The 21,859-nt window shown below is 37.2% G+C and overlaps 2 protein-coding genes across 4 annotated transcripts; both read right to left on the bottom strand.

Annotated features, from left to right (window-relative positions):
• Positions 1–4,662: 4,662 nt before the first annotated feature.
• Positions 4,663–6,182, bottom strand: LOC138894520 (uncharacterized). The gene is made up of 3 exons (XM_070179221.1): positions 5,910–6,182; positions 4,924–5,777; positions 4,663–4,852 (listed from the first exon to the last, which is right to left on the bottom strand). The coding sequence occupies exons 1-3, from the start codon at positions 6,180–6,182 to the stop codon at positions 4,663–4,665; spliced, it is 1,317 nt and encodes a 438-aa protein (XP_070035322.1).
• Positions 6,183–9,993: 3,811 nt separating this feature from the next.
• On the bottom strand, positions 9,994–19,289 carry LOC104085040 (sm-like protein LSM7). Of its 3 annotated transcripts, none has more exons than XM_070177654.1 (6): positions 19,137–19,289; positions 16,252–16,326; positions 15,818–15,899; positions 15,057–15,128; positions 11,020–11,072; positions 9,994–10,397 (listed from the first exon to the last, which is right to left on the bottom strand). In XM_070177654.1, the coding sequence occupies exons 2-6, from the start codon at positions 16,252–16,254 to the stop codon at positions 10,308–10,310; spliced, it is 300 nt and encodes a 99-aa protein (XP_070033755.1). In that variant the 5' UTR covers positions 16,255–16,326; positions 19,137–19,289; the 3' UTR covers positions 9,994–10,307. The 3 variants fall into 3 exon arrangements, with proteins under 3 accessions (XP_070033755.1, XP_070033757.1, XP_070033756.1); XM_070177656.1 differs by lacking the exon at positions 19,137–19,289 and adding an exon at positions 18,953–19,052; XM_070177655.1 differs by lacking the exon at positions 19,137–19,289 and adding an exon at positions 18,455–18,588.
• Between the last annotated feature and the right edge of the window lie 2,570 nt (positions 19,290–21,859).

The following is a 21,859-nucleotide window of genomic DNA, read 5'->3' on the forward strand; positions in this document are numbered from 1 at the left end:
TCTTCGAAACCCAAGTACGTGTTGAGAGTAGCTTGATCAAATCTCACTTTAAGGTTACGCACATTGGTTACCTTTGTACCCTTCTTGATATGAGCCACATTGGTGTAGAATTCCCGGACAAGATGTTCATTGGCATCCACCACACTATGGGTGAACCGCATCCACCCTTTGCGTTCCTTGAACTGTCTTAGCACTGTCAGGTTATATTTCTCCAAATCCTTCAACTGAAATTGCTGCTCAAGAGTAAGTGACCTCACTGGCCACCATTGACGGAAGATGGTGAAGGCGGCAAAACTGACAAACCGGTCCTCCCAAACCTCTTTCTTTTTCGTCCTTTCAAGGCCGATAACTATATCATCTCTCTCTCTACCATCATCGGGGATGTCCTAAACTGATGTATCTGGTTCCTCAGGGACCTATGTAGTAGATGGATCAGAAGCCTGACTAGCACTTTCTGAACCCTTGGAAGTGCTGTGGTATGATGATGGCTCGTCCCTCAGTTGGTATCTCTCTGACGACCTGGACTGTACTGCTGGTTGTTCCTGAACGGAGACTGAGTTTTCCTCTGATACGTCCCCAGACGGGGCGTATGAACTCGTCTCGGAGAGATCTGCACCTCTCCCTCTCCCGGTTGCTATCTTTTTTATAATTTCATATTGCTGGGAACTAGGTAAGGGTCTCTTGCCTGGTCCCCGAGAAAGTTCACCCCTTCCTTTCGAAGTGTCGCCTCTGCCTCTAGATCGAACCATTTTTTTGTACCAAACAAAGGCGATCGTTAGTTGCAATTCAAGTTCAGACATACAATGAGATATGTAAGGACACACCAGAAGACACAATGAGGAACACAGTTGAAACATGCTTGCAGGATAGGGATCTGCGATCCACACATTTTTCCTTGTGGCCGTAGATTGGGCCTTGCAGCCTGCAAAATTCTCTCTTGTGGTCGCACATGTGAAGTGTGGTCTGCACATTTTTCATTGCTGCCGCAACTCATGAACTAAAAATATATCAACTCTCTAATGACAAATAATTGACAGATGTACGACCGTAACATGTTTTCTGCGATCCGCACAATTCTCTGATGACAGAGAATTAGCTTTTTTGTGTCCGCAATGGAAATTCTGCGCTCCGCACAATTTTCCTTGCGGCCGCCGACCCAATCGTTACTTAAGTTTCCCTAGACTCAACTTCTGCGGACCGTACAAATTTCTTGCGCCGCAAAATTCAAACAATTACGGACATGCTAGTATGACTAACTAGGTTTTGCAATTTTTTAGCAATTCTTGACATGGAAACAACATAAAAGCATGAAAACACGTTTGCCCCAGTTCCCTATAAGCAAGTATTAGATAACCCACTACATATTTACCCCCACATGGTTGTACAATTCTACTAACAAATGGCCTAAACTTTGACTAAAATTCTAAAAATTAAAAGAAAATGATTAACAAGATTGTGAAGCATACCAAATGAATGAGTGTGATGAGTGATTGATCAAAGATGTTGTATGAATGCACACGTAGACTCAGCAAGAACTTCAAAAGATTACTGTGATATTTGCTCAAAGAGGGAAAAGGGTAACACTAACCCTAGCCCTCTATGTATACATATCGATTCTCTAAGTGAAAGAAGAGCGAGCACGGCCGCAGAATTTCAATTGTGGACCGCACTCTGTTACATGATGCTTCAATTATGGTGTCCATCTACGGTCCGCAGAATTGTGTTTGCGGCCGCAGATTCCTTGTTGCGGCCGCAAATCGACCATTTTTCTTACAGACCAACTTTAGAGAGTTGGAAATTTCCACCTTTTATTTCTGTGGTCCGCAAGATAATTGTGTAGCCGCAAAACGCTTTTACTGTAATAATAGTAAATGTGCGGTCCGCACAATTTTGCACACTTAGCCAGATTTCTGTCCACCATTCCTGTAAGGCACACTCATCCTTGTAGCATACTTCAAATCAAGTTAGCATAAAAATAACACCTAACTACAAAAGAAGAAAAGAAAAGAAAAAGAAACATGGGTTGCCTCCCAAGAAGCGCTTGATTTAATGTGGCGACACGACATAAAATACCATCAGTTGAAATGAATCACCGCCACGACATGGTCATCTCCAACTTTTCCCAAATAGTGCTTCACTCGGTGATCATTGACTCAAAATACCTCATTATTTTTGTTCTTCAAGTCTAATGCACCAAAAGGCGTAACACCCACAATTTTAAAAGGACCACTCCATTTAGACATTAGCTTTCCGAGAAACATCCTCAACCTCGAGTTGAACAACAATACGAGATTGTATACCTTGAATTCTTTGTTCCAAATGTATTTGTCATGGATATCTTTTCTTTATACAAGGACGAACTTGCATAAGCATGATACCAGAACTCATCCAATTTATTCAAATGTGTAACCCTCAAGTTAGCGGCTATATCCCAATCAAGATTCAACTTCTTTAGAGCCCACATGGCTTTGTGCTCAAGTTCCACCGGAAGATGACAAGCTTTTTCGAACACCAACTGGTATGGAGACATTCCGATAAGTTTTTGTAAGACCTTTGATAAGTCCATAATGCATCATCAAGCTTCTTTGACCAATTTGTCCGGTTAGCATTCACTATTTTGGACAAAATACTCTTTATCTCCCGGTTGGAGACTTCTACTTGACCGCTAGCTTGTGGATGATAAGGAGTCGTGACTTTATGAGTAACACTATACTTGCTAAATAAAATGTCGAAAGCCTTGTTACAAAAATACGACCCCTCATCGCTTATGATAGCCCGCGGAGTACCAAACCTTGTGAAAATATTCTTTTTCAAGAATGCCAACACACTTCTCGCCTTATTGTTGGGTAGAGCAACGGCCTCAACCCATTTAGACACATAATCAACTGCGACCAAGATGTAGGTGTTTCCACAAGAACTCACAAAAGGACCTATGAAGCCAATACCCCACACATCAAAGATATCAATCTCCAAAATAGTAGTGAGAGGCATTTCATTTTTCTTCGAGATTCCACCGGCCCGTTGACATTCATCATATCTTTTCACTACATCATTTGCATCCTTATAAAGAGTGAGCCAATAGAAATCGCAACTTAGCACTTTGGCCGCCGTTCTCGCTCTACCATGGTGACCAACATATGGCGAAGCATGACAAGCCCCAAGAATTTCACCTTGTTCTTATTCCAGTACACATCTTCTAATCACCCCATCCATGCAAATCCGGAAAGGTATGGTTCATCCCAATAATAATCTTGACAATCCCATTTGAGATTCTTCATGTGGTTTGAAGAGAACTCCTCCAAGATGATTCCACACACAAGAAAATTTGCTAGATCTGCGAACCATGGAACCTCCTTCATTGAAATAGCCAAGAGTTGCTCATAGGGGAAGGAGTTATTGATTTCAAGGCCATCATGCGGCCTACCCTCCTTCTCCAAATGAGACTAGTGGTCTGTCACTTGATTATCAGTCCCTTTTCTATCTTGGATGTAAATATCAAACTCTTGCAACAAAAGCACCCATTGCATCAACCGAGATTTGGAATCTTTCTTGCTCATAAGATAACGAATTGCCGCATGATCCGTGTGGATAATAACCTTCGCACCCATCAAGTACGGGTGAAACTTTTCAATTGCAAACACAATGGCAAGTAGCTCTTTCTCCATAACGGTATAGTTGACTTGGGGCACCATTCATGGTCTTACTATCATAGTATACCGGATGAAAAATCTTGTAGATGTGTTTCCCCAAAACAGCCCCAACCGCTATGTCACTAGCATCACACATGAGTTTAAGGGGTCACTCCAATTTGGATCGGTGGTGATGGTAGTGGTTGTCAAGTTGAACTTTAACAATTCAAAGGTTCTCATGCAATCATCATTGAAGTTAAACTTAGAATATTTCTCAAGAAGCTTGCACAATGGGTTCACCTCCTTAGAAAAATCTCTGATGAAATGATAGTAAGACCCCACGTGGCCTAAGAAACTCCGCACACCTTTTACCGAAGTTGGAGGTGGAAGTTTAGAAATCACCTCAATCTTTGCCTTGTCAACTTATTCCATTCTTTGAGATTTTGTGGCCAAGGACAATTCCTTCCTCGACCGTGAAATGACACTTCTCCCAATTGAGCACCAAATTCGTTTCTTCACATCTTGCGAGCACTTTATCTAAATTTGCAAGACAGTCATAAACAAAATCTCCAACTATCGAAAAGTCATCCATAAACACTTTAAGGTAGTCCTCCACCATGTCCGTGAACATAGCCATCATACACCTTTGAAAAGTCGCTAGTGCATTGCACAAACCAAATGGCATCCATTTGAAGCAAATGTACCATATGGACATGTAAATGTTGTTTTCTCTTGATCATATGGACCAATAAGGATTTGGTTGTATCCCGAATACCCATCAAGAAAGAAATAGAAAGCATGACCGGCCAATCTATCAAGCATTGGTCTAGGAAGGGGAGTGGAAAATGATCCTTCCTTGTGACTTTGTTGAACTTGCGATAGTCCATACACACTCTCCAACCGGTCACCGTTCTTGTAAAAATCAGCTCATTCTTGTCATTGGTGACCACCGTCATGCCCCCTTCTTTGGGACACATTGAACCGGAGAAGTCTACGAACTATCGGAAATGGGGTAGACAACCCCGTCATCCAATCACTTGATAATCTCCTTTTTGACAACTTCTTGCATAGTCTCATTTAGTCTCCTTTGATGTTCGATAGATGGTTTGTCACCTTCCTCCAAGTTGATCTTATCATGCAAAATGCGGGACTTATCCCCCGAATATCCTCCAATGTCCACCCAATAGCCTTCTTTCTCTTTTGTAGCACCGCCAATGTAGAATCTACATGCACGTTAGTCAAACAAGAAGAAAGAATAACCAGTAAAGTAGAACAAGGGCCAAGAAATTCATACCGAAGATGTGGAGGCAATGGCTTCAACTCCAAGGTAGGAGGCTCTTCAATGGAAGACTTTGTAGGAGAAGTTTTCCTATTTTCAAGATCCAAAGATAGTTTTCGGGGTGCGTAATTGTACGACCCCATTCCTTTCAAAGAGTTTACACATTCCATGAAGCCATCCTCGTTAACATCAAATTTGAGCAAGACGGCCTCCAAAATATCACCAATATTGATTATGGCATTTTTATCATCAACAATAATATCGGTCACCAAGTCCACCAAAGAACACACCTCGTTGCTATTTGGTTGTCGCATGGCCTTGCACATATGGGATATCACATTTTCATTTCCCACCCATAAAGTGAGTTCTATGGCTTCAGCATCATAAAGATCCTTTTCCGTAGCAAGGAAAGGTCTTCTAAGAATAATCGGCACCTCATAATCAACTTCACAACCAACAATGACAAAATCCGCCAGAAGAATGAATTTATCAACACAATCCAAGACATCTTCAATCACCCCCAAAGGTTTTTTCATGGTTCGATCGGCCATTTGTAATATCATAGAGGTGGGTCTTGGTTGCCCAATTCCCAAGGTCTTAAAAATCGAAAAGGGCATCAAATTGATATTCCCCCCAAGATCACAAAAAGATTTAGCAAACTCGGCACTTCCAATTGTACAAGGAATCGTTAAAGCACCAGGATCTTCTAACTTAGGAGCCATTGAATGCACAATTGCACTCACTTGATGAGTGACTTTGATAGTTTCAAAATTTATTGACCGCTTCTTCGTCACGAGATTCTTCATAAACTTGGCATAACCGGGCATTTGTTCCAAAGATTCAACTAATGGCACATTGATTGAGAGACTCTTCATCATTTGAATGAAAATTTTGAATTGATTCTCGCCATTTTGTTTGGCAAGTCTTTGAGGATATGGAGGTGAAGCCTTTTGCACTACCGGTTCCAGTATGCCAATAATGTGATCCCTAGACGGGTTCACATCCTCCTGAGTCTCTTCCACATTATCATCAATATCATTCCGAACTTCATCATTTGATTGCATCACATTGTTCGAGACCTCTTTTCTTTGTACCACTTGCTCATCATCCACAAGTTGCATTTGACTTGAGGTGGGTGCATTCCCACCTCTTCCACTTCTTGTAGTAATGGCCATGGCATGTCCCGTATTGTTCTCACCCTTTGGATTCACCACCGTGTCACTTGGTAGTGCCCCCTTAGGACGAGAATTAAGAGCTTGAGAGATTTGCCCCATTTGCACTTCTAAGTTGCGTATCGATATGTTGTGTGAGGAAAGTTGGGCATCCGAATTGACATTATTTTCCATCATTTGCTTGAACATGTTATCAATATGCCCATCTCATTGGTTGAAGAACTAGAACCATGAGAAAGATAAGGAGGCGGGTTGTTCAGTTGTTGATACATCGGGGAACTTTGAAAACCCGACCCCCGATTGTATTGATTATTGTTCCATACGCCTTGATTGTTACTCCCCCAATTTAATTGATTGTTGTTATGACAATTCCCTTGATTGTTTCCACCATTCCAAATTCCTTGGTTGTTAGAATTCCAATTGCCTTGATTATTTTGAGGTCGCTATTGTTGTTGTTGGTTTGGGCCTTGGAAATTATTTCATTGCCCTAGAAAGTTGTTCACATATTGCACCACCTCTTCTTGGTCATTGTAAGAGTCATCTTGATCAAAACTACTATTCTCTTGCACAAAATTATCCACTCGATGTTGCACTTGTGGACCCTTTGTTCTTCGTTTGTGCATCATCATGTTCACTCCCTCCATGACATTGACTTGCTTAGGATATTGCACTTGTTGAAGTTGAGCCTTTGCTAGTTGATTCATGGTGGAAGTAACTTCAGCAATGGCTTGCCTATAGTCATGCAACTCTTTGTGAAGGTGGATCACATTGGGATCACCTTGTGGAACATTAGCCTGGGATTGCCATGCCGATGATGTTTCCGCCATTTTATCTAAAATCTCACACACATCTGCATAAGGCGTAGTCATGAAGTTCCCACTGGTAAGTTGATTCATTACACATTGGTTGGTTGTGTTGATCGTATAATAGAAAGTTTGTTGAATTATGTTCTCCGTAATATCGTTGTTGGGATATTCCTTGACCATTGTTCGATAGCTTTCCCATATCTCGTGTAGTGGTTCATTTGGCTCTTGCTTAAATGCCAAAATCTCATCCAAAAGTGTAGCAATGTGCCCCGTAGAGAAGAACTTAGAAATAAACTTTTCCACCAACTCATCCCAAGTGTGAATGGAATGGTTCGACAAACGTTCCAACCAATCTAAAGCTTCTCCCGTAGAGATAAGGGAAAAAGCCTTAGCTTCAATGCTTTCTCGGAGACATTTGTTTGTTTGCTCTCCCAACAAGTGTCCACAAACCCCTTCAAATGTTTGTATGCATTTTGACTTGGAGCACCGGTGAAGAAACCTCGTTGCTCTAGAAAAGTGAGCATCACGTTGGTGATTTAAAAGTTGCCCGCCCTACTACGGGGAAGGACTATTGCAATTTCATATCCTTCATTGAGTAACACCCGGTGTGGAGACGTTCGTGGTAGAGGTGAAGGTGGAACATGCACATTGTCATGAGGCACTCAGCCTCTCCTATTGGCTTGAGGTTCAAGAGGAACCTCATCCACTTGGTCATCCTCAACGTTCACATCCCCCAAAGCAATATTTTCGAGCTCATTGTTTGCCATGGTTGTACCTACAATTTTTCAAACAAGTTAGTAATACAGAAAGAAAAGAAGATACTCCAAAAACACACCCAAATATATAGCTAACATCGTTTTTAACTCCACGACAACGACGCCAAAAATTGATCACGTCCAAATGCACACCTCAGAAGAGGTATGAAATAGTCGTTTGCAATTATAGAAACCCATTTAAGAGTCGGGGTCGAATCCACAGGGAGCTAAGATGGGAGCTAGGTGTAAATATTTTAATGTGTGTGATTAAATTATCGAGATTGCACTTTTACAAAAAGATTAATTTTCTATTCTAATTTTACTCTATTGATTGCAAAATAAAGAAAGAAGACTAGAGATAATTGTTTTTTGAGGTTTATCCAAATTGATAAAAAGCTTAGGGCTGTGACCATTACCTAGGTATTTGCCTAATGGGATAAAGACTTTAATGCTTGTTCTGTTGACGAGGGTGTATTATAACTATCAACTCTAAATTACCCACTCAATACCTCTTGGTCAGAGAGTGATTTTGCCCAATTTGGCTTTCTCAAGACCAAATGGGTATCACACAAAACAGTTGATAAAAACTCAAGTCGGGTTATTACTATCTCTAGGTTGAACCCTTTAATTGGGTAAATCAATCTCTCAACTGATCCAATTCCTTGTTAGCCAAGTTATCCTAGACTAGGTCTCTCTTTCTCAAGAAGAGACTAAGTCAAATAGTCATGAACTAATGTTTGCAACCATTAATTTCTCAAACTAAAGCATGGACTAAGCTAAATAATAAACACTCAATTATAAACAAACGTTAAATTAAATATCCATAAGGTTTACGCACTAGGGTTGGGTGACAACCCTAGTAAAAATCTAGCTACTGATACTTGGGGTTGAAGAAAATGAAGAAGAAAGATTAATTAAACTCATAATGAAAGCTTAAAATGATTAAATCTATTGTAAAATATACCAAAGCAAAGTAAACTTAAAAATGGTAAAGAAAAACGGCTACAGTAATTGCTGATGTTCAAACTTGACCTAATTTTGTGAAACTCGTCTATTTATACAAGGCTGAACAAAAATACCCCTCGGGAGATTCTGTGGCTGCACAATTCCATGTGCAGTCTGATAGGAGCTGGAGTTCTGCGGCCCCACAATTCTGAACTGCGGCCGCGAAGCAACTTTTTTGCGGTCCGCAAATTTAGAATTGCGGGCACAAGACATTATTTTGCGGTCCGCAATGTTAAGGTTGCAGCCACACAAATATTATGCGGCTCGCAATGCACTGATGTTCTGGACTTGGTAATTTGCATACTCTATAATCTTGGCTCCTAGCCCAGCTTTTGCGGCTTCATAATTCATGTGCGGTCCGCAATTTGCACAATTGTCTCCAGATTTTGCCTTCTTTAGTTGCAACCGCATATGGAATTCTGCGGTTCGCAATTTCTTTTGCGGACCGCACATTTTGTGCTTCTGTACCATTTTATTGCCTTGTGCTTAGACTTCTCCTTTTTTAGTTGGATTTCATCTCGGGAGCCCAATTTCCAGCATTCGTGCAATTTTGCACAATTTCATTAGTTCCGGGAACACAATTCAATGCTTTGACTAAAACAAAAGTTAAAAGGCGTTAATAAATAGTCAAAATCTCCACTTATTAGTCTCTCATACTAGATAGATAACTAAACGTACTATATTACCATCTTACTTATTTTCCTCTTTTTTCTTTTTCTTTTTTATATTTTTTGCGTCATTCTCTAGTAACAAATATCAGGCGAGTTTGATTTCAAAGAAAGATCATTAACAACTTACATAAAAAATAAACAAACACTAATCCTCATTCAGAAACGAGGTGAGTTGTTAGTTTTTATAAATATAATAATGACGAAAACCCGATTTCAGGTTGAAGGCAAAAACAGTAGCCAAGTCAGCCCATTCCAAATAAAGACTGCAGACGAATATTTCTAAAAATTATTATAACAATATGTGAACAAAAAGATAACCATTTTCATTGAACACGAGGAATTGTCAAATTTTATTTCTGTAAGGGAAACAACCCAAATGGCATTATTACAGGAAAAAATAGGAATACACGACCGTTTAGTTCTAAAGAATGTAGTGCTAACGCCGTCATTCACAGGAAAACAGATTGCTCATTCTTTCGTCGTTAACTTTGTTCTCTCCTTTTTCCCTGTAAAGGGGGCGCGGGAGGAGATGTGCTTTTATGATTAGCCAAGTAAAATGCGAAGAAAAAATTAACATAAACCTACAGGATGACATGCCCAAATTGGGAAATAGTCCAAATGTATGTTTAGCTAGAAAAAAAAAAAAAAAAAAAAACAGAAGTCGATGACATTGACATTAGCGAATAGGAAACTAAAATCACTTCACATCAAAGGAAATGGATAAATTACAGATGATCTTCCATATAGTGTGAACTTATCTCAAATTCAACTAGAAGCATTATTCTAAGTCGCCTCGAATAGAAATAGAACACTAACGCTCTGAATGGTGCAACATTTCAAGCATAGAAACAGACTAATCCAGGCATTTGTTCCATCTTCACTGAAAGTATATATATGTCTTTAACCACTAGGTGGGGCTAACACAAGGCAAAGATGCAGACTGTTTACAGCATTAGAGTTAGCTAAATTGAAATAACAACGATAATCCGTCTATGCCCCATCTGGCTGGACAAATGGATTGGATATCTCATCTGTACCATCAGTTGGAGCCACTAGCATTACTGCTGTACCCCTGCAGACCTGCACAAGAAAGGAAGGCTTTTAGAAGCAGAGGAAAGTGGTCATATTATGTTAACTTCCACTTTAGCCACCATAGTTGTAATAAATTCTTCAACCAAAGTTGTGGCACTTCTCTGAAAGGCACATATTCTTTGACAGACATATGATTGAAACTACTTCAAAATTCAAATGAATACTAATATTCAGACATAAAAACACCTCTAGAATATGCTTGAAACTATCAGATGTGCTTATTTATGCCTACAAGTTTGGAGCAATTTTTATTACTTTAAATCTTAACAGTGTCATCAGTCAAAGCTTGTGGAAGAACAAGCTGGGATTGTTTTTATGTCAACATGATGAATAGATAACAGTAGGACTGTTTTGATGCAGTTTGAACACTTGATAAAACAATTTAGGAAAACAATGCTATGACTTCTCAAGTATAACTTCTGCCCTCCCCAGCCCGTTAAAAAAATAAAAAGCAAATGGAAAAAAGAATACAAGAAATTCATAAGTGTGCTTAATGACGGTTGCAGTAGTTGCATATAAGCAGAGCATTTAGAAAAGCTTACTGCAAATTATGTGCATTAGTGGAAAGCAAAAAACTGCTATATATGTATGATAATTAATGAACACATACTATTAAGCCAAGAGCTCGTGTCTGCTCGGTAGTCTTCAGGGGATCATCAGCATCTACAGCAAAACAATTTGAAATCATCAACTGTACAATGAAAGAGATTAAAAGAATAACGATTAACATGTCCTGTGAGAGGTAACCTTGGTTTTTTTGGAAACATTAGAATGATCAATATGATGAGTAGCTGCTAAGATATCTAATCAACTAATTTGCTGTCCCGTTGTACTGAAATAAAGAATATGGAGATAGGGAGGACAATCTGTGAAGTCGGCTGGATTTGCTTCCAACAAGTACACATCAAGAAAAAGCAAGTATTCAGTACATTAATTGCGCATTATCTATTCCTTCTCGAAGATTGTTAATTACCAAATTCACCCTGAGTACTCCAAGTTAAACTTGATACATTAGCAAACTAGTTTCATGTGCCAGATCAAACCAAGAGCTCTTATAAACAAAACTCTACTAAATTTTGCAAAACAGACTAAGTTTACATGAAGTTCACAATAACAGGCTTCCAATGAAGATGCGCGAACTGACATGGGATAGCAATTGCAGAGGAGTTTTCACTGTTAAATCTGCATATGAGGGCCTTAACAGATCAGTCCAGCAGCAAGGGCCTTGGTTATGGAAGCATATCTGGAGTTTGAAGGTTCCTTTTAAAGTTGCAGTATTTTGTTAGCTAGTGGTCAAACAGGCTGTCTTGACTCACGAGAGTTTAATGATAGAGGAATGCTCCTATGTTCCAAATGTTTCCTATGTGGCAAGGCCAATGAAACAAACAGTCATCTCTTCCTTCATTGTCAGGTCACCAGTAGATTATGGCAGCTGTTCATGAGTATGAAAGGTCTAAGTTGGGCAATGCCAAGAGATACTATGGAGCTTTTGTTTGTGTGGGACAACTTAGCAGCTGGAACAAGTCAGAAGAAGTGGTGGAGCATCATTCCTGCATGTATTTGGGGGACAGTTTGGTTGGAAAGGAACTCCAGGTGTTTTGAAGATTTAGCCAACTCTGAACAGAAGATCAAAATGAAATGCATATTTTTGTTTCACTTTTGGTGTAAAGAAGCTTTAGTGCAAGATGTAGAGTCCCTAGTTGATCTCATTGGGTCCTTGTAACTGACACAAGTCTTGCCTTGTTTTTGTCTTTCTGGAAGTCTTGTAACTAGGGTCTGTTTCCATTAGCACTATCTTTGTGCTAAGTTCAATTTTTAATGAAATAATTCAAAACAAAATGAAGATGCGCGAACTGGTAAAGTACGTAATAATCTCGTTTTACATTAATGGTTGAGAACCACAGGGGCAAAGTATGTAATAATCTCGTTTTACATATATGGTTGAGACCCACAGGGGAAAAGTATGTAATAATCTCGTTTTACATTAATGGTTGAGACCCACAGATGCAACATAGAGGAAAAAGAAGGGGCAGGAAGTAGCTCGTCTCGGTATAGAACATTAAAATGACAAATAAAGGAAGACACATGAATGCAGCATGTAAAAAGATATGACTAAATACTAAGTTGAAACAATGCTTTGGAAGTGTAGGGCAACATTGCAAATTCTGAATCCTTACTAAGAGGGCAGAAGAGGCAATTTCTCTCTTCTGACGCTTAGGGCTACCCAAATATGATAATATAGGTGTAGTAGAAGTGCAAAAATATTTTATTTTTCAACACGAAACTAGAGCAGAGTACAGTGGTAAATTGCTTCAGCATTTCAGTTTGATAAAAGCTGCATTGACATCCCTCTAATTTTTTTCATTACTACATAGCAATGACAATCTTATGTTTACCAACCCCCTTAACTAAAAACTAGTAAACTAAGAAACTGAGCAGGATATTTGCAACACATTGATAGAGGATATCCGATGAGACCATCAATTTTAACAACTAAATAACTTATGTGTTGCAAGAGAGGCTTATGCAAAACTAAGTGCAATTCCAGCGAGGGAGACTATTTAACATGTTTTTGCAGAAGGTGAAACAGCTAAAGGAACTGTGGTCCTTTCTTGCTGGACCCTTGGGAATGAACTGTGTCCATATTCGTCACAGGGACATTTTGAAGGATTGGTAGAGTGCCAAACCATGAAATCACGTGCATATGTTGATTTTTACACAAAGTTCCATTACTTCATTGCTGGAAGATTTGGAAACAGAGATGCTCGATCAGACAGGGGAATACCAAAATTTCAATGGCAAACATGAAGCATCAGATCATGTTTCAAGTTAGCACTATGCTAACTAAGAAATTCCCCAGAATTATTTGAATCATACCTTGACTTGAAATCTGTAAAGTGGCGGAATTATTTAAACCAAGATTAACCACTATAAAGGTGAAATGTAAGTATCCTAACAAAGGGGAATTTGAAATGAATGCTGATGGGAGTTAAATGGCCAGAGATGGGGCTGGGGCGCAAAGTGGATGCTGAGGATAAATGTGGAGAGATGGTTATGGCTGTTGCATTCCCTGTAAGAAATGGAAGCAATAATAATTCAGAAGCTGGAGCTGCCTGATATGGTACTTGGTGGTGCTGGAATATTACAGAAAAGTGATTAAGGAGTGTGATTCAGAATTGGTGGTGAACATGCTGAATGCTAGATGCGATACAACTTGGAATCTCAAAGAGCACATTGAAGGCACTCGACAGATTATGCTCCCGAATGGTTTTAAGGATCAACGCTACTATAGAGAGGCCAATGAAGTATGGGATGCCTTGGCTAAATGGGGCGCCACATGTAGTGAGATAGCTTTGTACTATGCCTAGGGCAAGCTCCCTATGGAGGCTAAAGGGCCATACAGGTCGGACAACATGCAAATGCCAAACTTTAGAATCAGACAAGTCAAGCCTATTGAATACACTTATTTTTTAAAGCTTAAGTGATTATACTTGTATGAAGGAGGAGTCCTCTTAACTTCTTTTTTTGTGTTAACCAAAGTGTAAATCCGAAGGAGCCCGTCATGCTAGACTTAATGTAACACTGTATTCACATTTAGACAGGACAGGAAATCTAGTTTTGGCATTGGATTATATTTGACCCCATCCGAATCCCCTTTTCTACAGGATTGAGTTTGTTCAATTCTGCGGTAGAATCCAGAAGGCAAGGCATAGTCCTCTTTCTATGCAGGTGTTTTTTGATATTTATAAAATTCCCACATAGATATCCGATTTTGGAGCCTAGGTGGTTTCCCACAAAAAAGAAAAAAGAAACGCAATTCCAGAAATAGAACAGAGATCTTTGTACTAAAGTGGATTTTAATGTGCCTTCAGAAAACTAGGGCAAAAGCCACATTTTAAAGCAAGGGAAAGTTATTTAAGGGCAAATTCCAAGTATCTCAGTCTTGACTTGGCATTCAGCAATCTACAGATGCACTTTCCTGACAACTAACATTCTAAAGCCTATCAAATGAGCATAGTTGATCATCTCCTACGTCAGAGAACAAAGACTCTACTTTCTATGTCTATTGATGCATTACAAGATTAAAACTCCATCAGTTCAAGACAAACAGAATATCAGAAGTTCGGAACATAAGCCAGATATATCTAAAGGGGTGTAAAGATGACATGTCACAAGCAGCAAAGAAGAGAGGATTTATAACAACCACCCCAATCAAAACTAAAACGTCAACAGCAGCAACATCAATTAACTATGCTCAATCCCATATTAGAAAGGATTCATTACAGGCAGACTATTTTCAGACTGGCCGTCAACCTATCACAATCCATCTCCTTTCCCTGAGTTTGGTACAAGCTAAGTTTGGCGAATGGGGTTCCAGGGAAAAGGTAATTCTCTTTGACCAAATGATAAAGAAAATATAAAGTATCAATGAAGGCAAGACTGAACTTGTGGATGTTACATTGATGTAGAAAAATAAGTTGGAAAGAATACATTTCATTGACTGACCACCACTTGATAATAAAAATAGAATTTTCAAAAGTTACAAAGTGATAGGCAAATAAGATTTTCAGAAGTAGCATAAACCAAAACCAAAAGTATTTTGAACTCAATAAAACACGGAAAGACTGCTATGAGTAATTGTGTTACCTCTAAGGTACTCCTTGGCTTCATCCAAGACAAGATTTAGCAGCTGATCATAGCCTTTAAGTGTTCCTTCCACTGTGAAGAGAAATTTAATTAGCAGGTCAGAAAAAAAATTGTAATTTGTGCTTTTACAACCCTGACCATGATATGGCGAGGTATGAACAATACAACCCCGTAAGCTACAGCAAGAGAACATGATTACAAAGACGTAAAGGGAAGTCGAAAACTAGCTAAAGACAAAGATAAGTTGTTTTAACAGCAAGAGAACATGATTGACAGGATGAAAGTTCCAATGATTACACTTGACCGGGTTACTGACAAGATAAGGTTTCCCTAACCAACAGAGATTATTCTTCACTAAACAAGTTCTAATTGAGAGGGTCAACGTCTTTGATAAGAAAAATGGACCTTGGGTCCAACTCTACCCCAAAAGCTAGCTCATGAGGTGTGGATTGTCCGAAATATTATGAAGAGAATACAATACATACCCTCCAACCAATGCGAGACTCTAGTAGATCTAAAGGATCAAACTCGGTTGACCAGACTTGCATCCTCTAACTTCAGGGGAACATATAGGCTATAGCTACTTGGTTTCCAAATATTCCAGCCATCAATAACTGAATGAATTGGTTTGGCGACAGGGTTAAAATGTAAAAATAACTAACCTTACATATATATTTTAGCACAGGATGTCAATGCAGCCCATATATATATATAGATTTAAGTATATCTAAACCACTCAATAAAAAGATTGTATGACACACCTTGTCTTCCACCTGTAAGCTTGACCTGCACACCCTTGTCGACAAATTTTGCCAAATCTAAAACAGTTTCTTTTCTGCCAGACTGAAACAGCACAAACAAGAAATTGTATAAAACAACTATCGCAATTAAAAGGTTTCTAAAAGAAACTATGGCAATTAAAATAATACACATTTCTTCCTTCCTGCTCATGCATACAAAAGATGGAACTGCACCTTTACTAACAGGTAACGTTTAACCCTTTGACCTCCGTCTCATCAACAAATAATTTAGTCCTTTTTCTTCCTTTCTCAACAGTTTCCAACTTTCTTTAAGAAAATAAAGTAAGTAATAACCAGACAGTTTCTACTTTAATGCTGATTCTTGGTCCTTTACACCTTTTTCCTCCTAAAATCAAACTTAGGAAGGACGTATTATGGTGTAAATGAGAACTTACCATTCTTCTGTGGATCTAAAGAGCTTTGGTTTTCCAACTAACAGCAAAACTTTGCTACAACAAGGTGGCTATATTCTGCAATAGAAAAACATGAAGTAGAACAATGAGCAGACATGCCACCAAAACTACTTGTATAGAGTAGAAACAAATCTACTCTCCAATAATAACTCTCTTAAGTCTTAATACACAAAAACCTATCGCTCGCTCCGTCCTAAAAAGAATGTAGGAGTTTTGACTTTTGAGTACGAGAGTCAACACACAAAAGATGAATCCAGACATTGATTTCTTAATTTTTCTTTTAAAATAAAATCTACATGTTTAGAAAAGATTACAATTATTTATAGTCACTTGTAAGAAAATATTGACTCCCCAAATAGTGACTGTGTTGTTTTTTGGGACAGAGGGAGTATTTCTTAAAGATTTTAATGACATAATTCTCTAACATAGTAGCTTAACTCAAGGACCTGTTTCTATAGACTCGTTTGAGCTTATGACTTTCATCCACCGTGCTGGAAACTCTAGGAGAATGATAAACAATTAATCTTAATGGTCTTATCCCCCTTTTCCTTTTCTAAATAGAAATGTTCAAAGAATTGGTTACTAATACTCAAAGGGAATAACAGTCCATAGTGTCGGAGCCAGAAACTCATACAAGGTTCAGAGAATTGGTTACTAATACTCAAAAGGGCATATCGGTACATAGTGGTAGAGCCAGAAACTCATACAAGGGGTTAGAGTATCACACCTAGGATTTGAACATATGACCTAAACCTAATTTTGAACCCCTTTTACCGCTTTACCACCATACTAGAATCTTCCTTATGTAAAGGGGATTCAACAGTTTATACAATACAACAATAATAACAACCCAGTGAAATCCCATAAGTGGGGTCTGGGGAGGGTAGTGAGTACGCAGACCTTACCCCTATCCCCGAGGGAGTAGAGAGGTTGTTTCCGAAAGACCCTCGGCTCAAGAAGACGAAAAGAGACAAATACATCAATACCATCAACAGAAACAATAGAAATAATAACGACGACATAAGAACCAGAAAATAGATGAAAAGCAATAACTTTTTGATCATTAAGAATGGATTTTATTTTTGAGACAACCATTTTATACTTGCAAACTTACTAAGAGGCTCATAATGTTAAATCGTTCCCAGAAGACTACCAGTGAACCTTTAGATGACCCCAAAGGTCAAACTGTCAAAATTCTCGATTCAAGCCATAACAATCAGGTTCTCAGGCTTCTGAAGTACTAAGCTAAAATCAGGTACACATGATGGGGGAATGGAACAAGAATAGGTGATCTAAGTAATATTTTAATCATTATACCAACAAAAGACAGAAAATTAAGAGAATCATAAATTTTCATTGTAGATTTGTACTTTCCAAATTTTTCTGAAGATTGCATAAGATTAGATAGAAATGTCTTCAAAACTTGAGAGACAATCTCTTTCCGTTTTCTCTACCATTAATATATTCTTTCAAAGGGATTTTTTTTTTTAAATCTCATAATTTATGATCAATTCATTCAACATTTTTCACGGATAACTTTTCACCTCTAAATTATGTATTAGATATATACATTGTTATGCAGAAATGAAATTAGTTGAACATATGCGACAAAGGAATCAAACGACAAGGCCATGAGTACGAGCCTGGAGCTATTAGATGAAAGGCGCAAAGCCTTGTAATAAAATTATAAAATAAAATAAAGAATCCAAAAAATACTCGATTTCGGTTTATGGTTCCACATTTCATTTACATGCAATAAAATAACTCGAAGATAAGCATAAGCATTGAAAAAAACATCTTGCATAACCCTTGCATTGAAAATAATACAACCAAATATAAGCATAATGCTCATAGATGACGAGACACAAAAGTGGGGAAACAAAAAACAGTTGTAAGACTTGAAATCTGTTTGCAAGTTGCAACTTCAAAGTTGGAATTAGGTGAACTTTGGGAGTTAAGATTCTCAAATTGATGTTAAATCTTTGGAAACAAGTAATAACAAGTAAACAGATTAAAACAGGATTTTTGGAAACAATGAAAAAAAGAAGTGAAAAAGAACTAAATTATGACAAGACACGTTTAAAGGATATAAAGTATGTGCCAAGAAAAATGCTAACCAGGTTTTTGCCCTCAACGATTACACAGTTTTGGGAACGTATGACACGCTTAATGGTACCAGTCTCACCTTTATCTTTTCCTCTGATAATCATGACATTATCACCTCTGAGAATTCTCCACTAAAAAAGTTTTGTTCTTGCCCTATTTGCAAGGTACAATCTTTAGCAAAGGGGATTCAACTGAACCCCCTAGCCTCCCTTTAACTCCACCCCTGAGTACACCATCACCGGTTTGGAGCCGTTATCACATGGAAAACCAATAATTAGTTATCTTAATAGACTCTAAGTAGAATGATAACTATTTTTTTTTATTCCCCTCCCCATTTGATTCTCCTTTGATCCCCTTTTGTTGGAGCAATTGCTCCTTTGGTGACTCGAATGCTGACCATCTGAGCAACCCCTCATGTCTAGTAGAATGATAACTAATTCATCTTAATTGTCTTCTTCCCCTTTCCCTTTTCTTAATAGAAAGTTTCAGAAAATTTGGAGCCATTATCACACGGGAAGCCAATAAGATGCATATTATTAGTTTGTAAAAATGCAAACAACTAGGAATCGAAGTTAACCTTTTCTTTTAACGCCGTGAGAGCAAACAAGAAGCATACCCCTCCAATTTTAAATTAGTATTTCACCATTACGAATCATCGGAAAAAAGGGTTTTAAGCATTTGTCTGAAGAGAGATAGGAGAACACTTATCATAAGAAAAATAACGGAGCAAGCGAGAGAATTAGAGAAAGCGAGGAACTTACACTTCGATTCGATTCGATTACACTGCAGATAGCAAGTTCTGGGTAGAAATGGTGAGAAAGAAGAAACCTTCGCCTAATTTTGAAATTAGGGCGGAAATAATATATAAATCAAATTTGGGTCGGATTTGGCCTTTCGAAACTGTGGAAAGCAAAGAAAGAAGTAAAAGCCCAAACTGGAAGTTCCTTTTTACTCGACAACAATGATTTTTTGGCAATAAAATTGACTTCTTAGTTACCCATATCCGTATAGATTTGATTGAAATTTAAAAAAAAAAAAAAAATACATTTAAAAATAACTTTTGAAAGTTAAAATATATTTGGATATACATTTTACTTGAAAAAAATATTAATATTTTATGAGTGAAAGAAATATTTTCAACCAAAAATTTGGAACTTGAAAATTTTTCTTAAATTTTTTTTTAAAAACTAATCAAATTGTATGAAGAAATATTTTCAATATTATTTTTTGAAAAAAAGTAAGAAAAAACAGTTATGTTCAAACGAGAGCTTATTACACCGTCACTTTAATTTCAGAAATAATAATTATTAGGGTGCCTTAGATGAAATCTTGGCCATGTCTAATTTTTGCTTTGTTCTTCTTTTGGTAATCGTAAAATTAAGAAATAATTGCTTTTCATGAATATTTCGAAGAAGAAAAAAAGTCATACGAATACAATTTTTTAAGAAAATATTTTTAAAAAATTTCTTAGGCAAAATTTCCATATTATTTTTTTTATTTCTAATGCTACTCTTCTCCCTCGTTTTGTCTGATGCATCTGCTCCTAGAAGTACGGTATTTAGGTAAGAATATTCATTTTGTGATGAATTTTGGAAAACTAATTACTCTTTCCTCTCCCTCACTCACTTTTCCCCCTCTTTTTCATTAGGAAATAAATAAAACAATAATGATAATAAAAATAAAGAAGCTATGTTAAATATAAAAATCTCAATTTAGAAATAGTGAACGAAGAAGGTTCAAAGTATATGATAGAAATTTGCATAACATAATGGTCAGAAGATCAAGAGCTTTCTTGGTTAAAAATATTTAAGATAAGATACAAGATTACTCGTGTTCAATTTGTCGCAGAAAGAAAAGAAAAAAATATGGCATAAATATTGGAGATAAACACTGGTATTACGTATTACGTAGAACAAAGGTCCTATCGACCATAGAAATAGAAATGAAGCGTTAATAGTAGAGATCAAAAAGGTATTTGTTGAAGTTATATATGACTAAGAATGAGAAATCCAAAAACATAAAATAGGTTGGCAATACTTATTTGATCTTCTCAGAGGGACCATTTTGCTTGCTTAATATTAAGTGTTGTATCAAATCTTATTCTTGAATCAGCTATAGTATGTTCATGGTTCCTTTGGTCCGAGTTTTATTTAAATTGAAATCAGATTAACTATCTCAGTCTGGGAAATACATAAACAATGAGCCCGATTGGATTAGCTGATTGTAAATAGCTGATAAGCTTGTAGTGCTGAAAAGTTTTTTTAAGTGCTGAAACTGATTTTTAAAATAAGCATTTACGTGTTAGGATAGAAGTGCTAAAATTGATAATAAGCAGTTGATGTGTTTGATTAAAAAGTACTGATAAGCTATTCTTTTGTTAAAATGACTAAAATACCCTTGAATTATTTTCAAAAGATTATAAATTAAAAATTTCTTTGTAAAGAAAAGAATTAATAACGAATATGGAATGAAGAGAAAGTCAAAAAATTTATTTTGGGAAAAGTATTTTGTGAATTAGAAAATATTATTAAGGATAAACTAGTAAAATGGTTGGTCAAACTAAAAGTGCTTATAAGCTGAAAAGGCATAAGTTGGGGGTGATCAGCTTATGACTTATGACTGATTTTAGCTTATAAGCATTTTGAGTGTTTACCAAATGCGTAGATAAGCCAAACGGTGCTTATAAGCCAGTTTAACGAGCTTATAAATTTAGCCAAACATATATGGTCCCCCCTTAATAACTTACTTTCTATTTGCAGGTCTTGGCTGACGAAGTTGGGGAATCCATCCACCAATCCAACATAACTTTGAACTAGCAAAGCAAGTATCTAAGTATGCCAATGTTTACTACTCTCATATTTCACCCAAAAAAACAAATATGGTCGATATTTTTTGTTTCAGTTTCCTTTGTTTTTTGAATTTTTCATGAAATATAAGTTCATTCCATTTAATTTACTACATATAACTAAAGACATAATGTGTCATATGTTGGTACATGTTTAGCAAGAATCGAATAAATTGAATGACCAAATATCTAATGAAACATTTATATGTGAGAAATTTTGGAGTTAAAATTTTAAAATGAAGTCTTTTTTTTTATATCATACCAAAAGTCACTTTTGTCCAAGTTACCAAAAGCTGACTGTCAGCATTTTATAAGGCAAAGTCCAATGAACTTAACTAACAACAAAATTAAAATAAGGCATGAGCCGCAACAACCCAACACAACACCTTGGTTTCAATGCGATTATATATTTTCAAACTTATCTAACCTCAACGATTAAAACAATATGTAAATCATTATAAACCATTTCCAACAATATGAAATTCAAGGAAACACTATGAATACATTTTACTTTATCAATACTATATTAAAAGTACGAAAACCCTTAACGAAATGTCGTTCGCCTTTTTTATCCTTAAAAAATACAATTCGCACTGGATAGAATAGTCATTTTATTAATTTTTTAATATTTAGTATTTT

Source organism: Nicotiana tomentosiformis, chromosome 6, assembly GCF_000390325.3.
Source record: "Nicotiana tomentosiformis chromosome 6, ASM39032v3, whole genome shotgun sequence".
Classification (NCBI taxonomy): domain Eukaryota; kingdom Viridiplantae; phylum Streptophyta; class Magnoliopsida; order Solanales; family Solanaceae; genus Nicotiana; species Nicotiana tomentosiformis.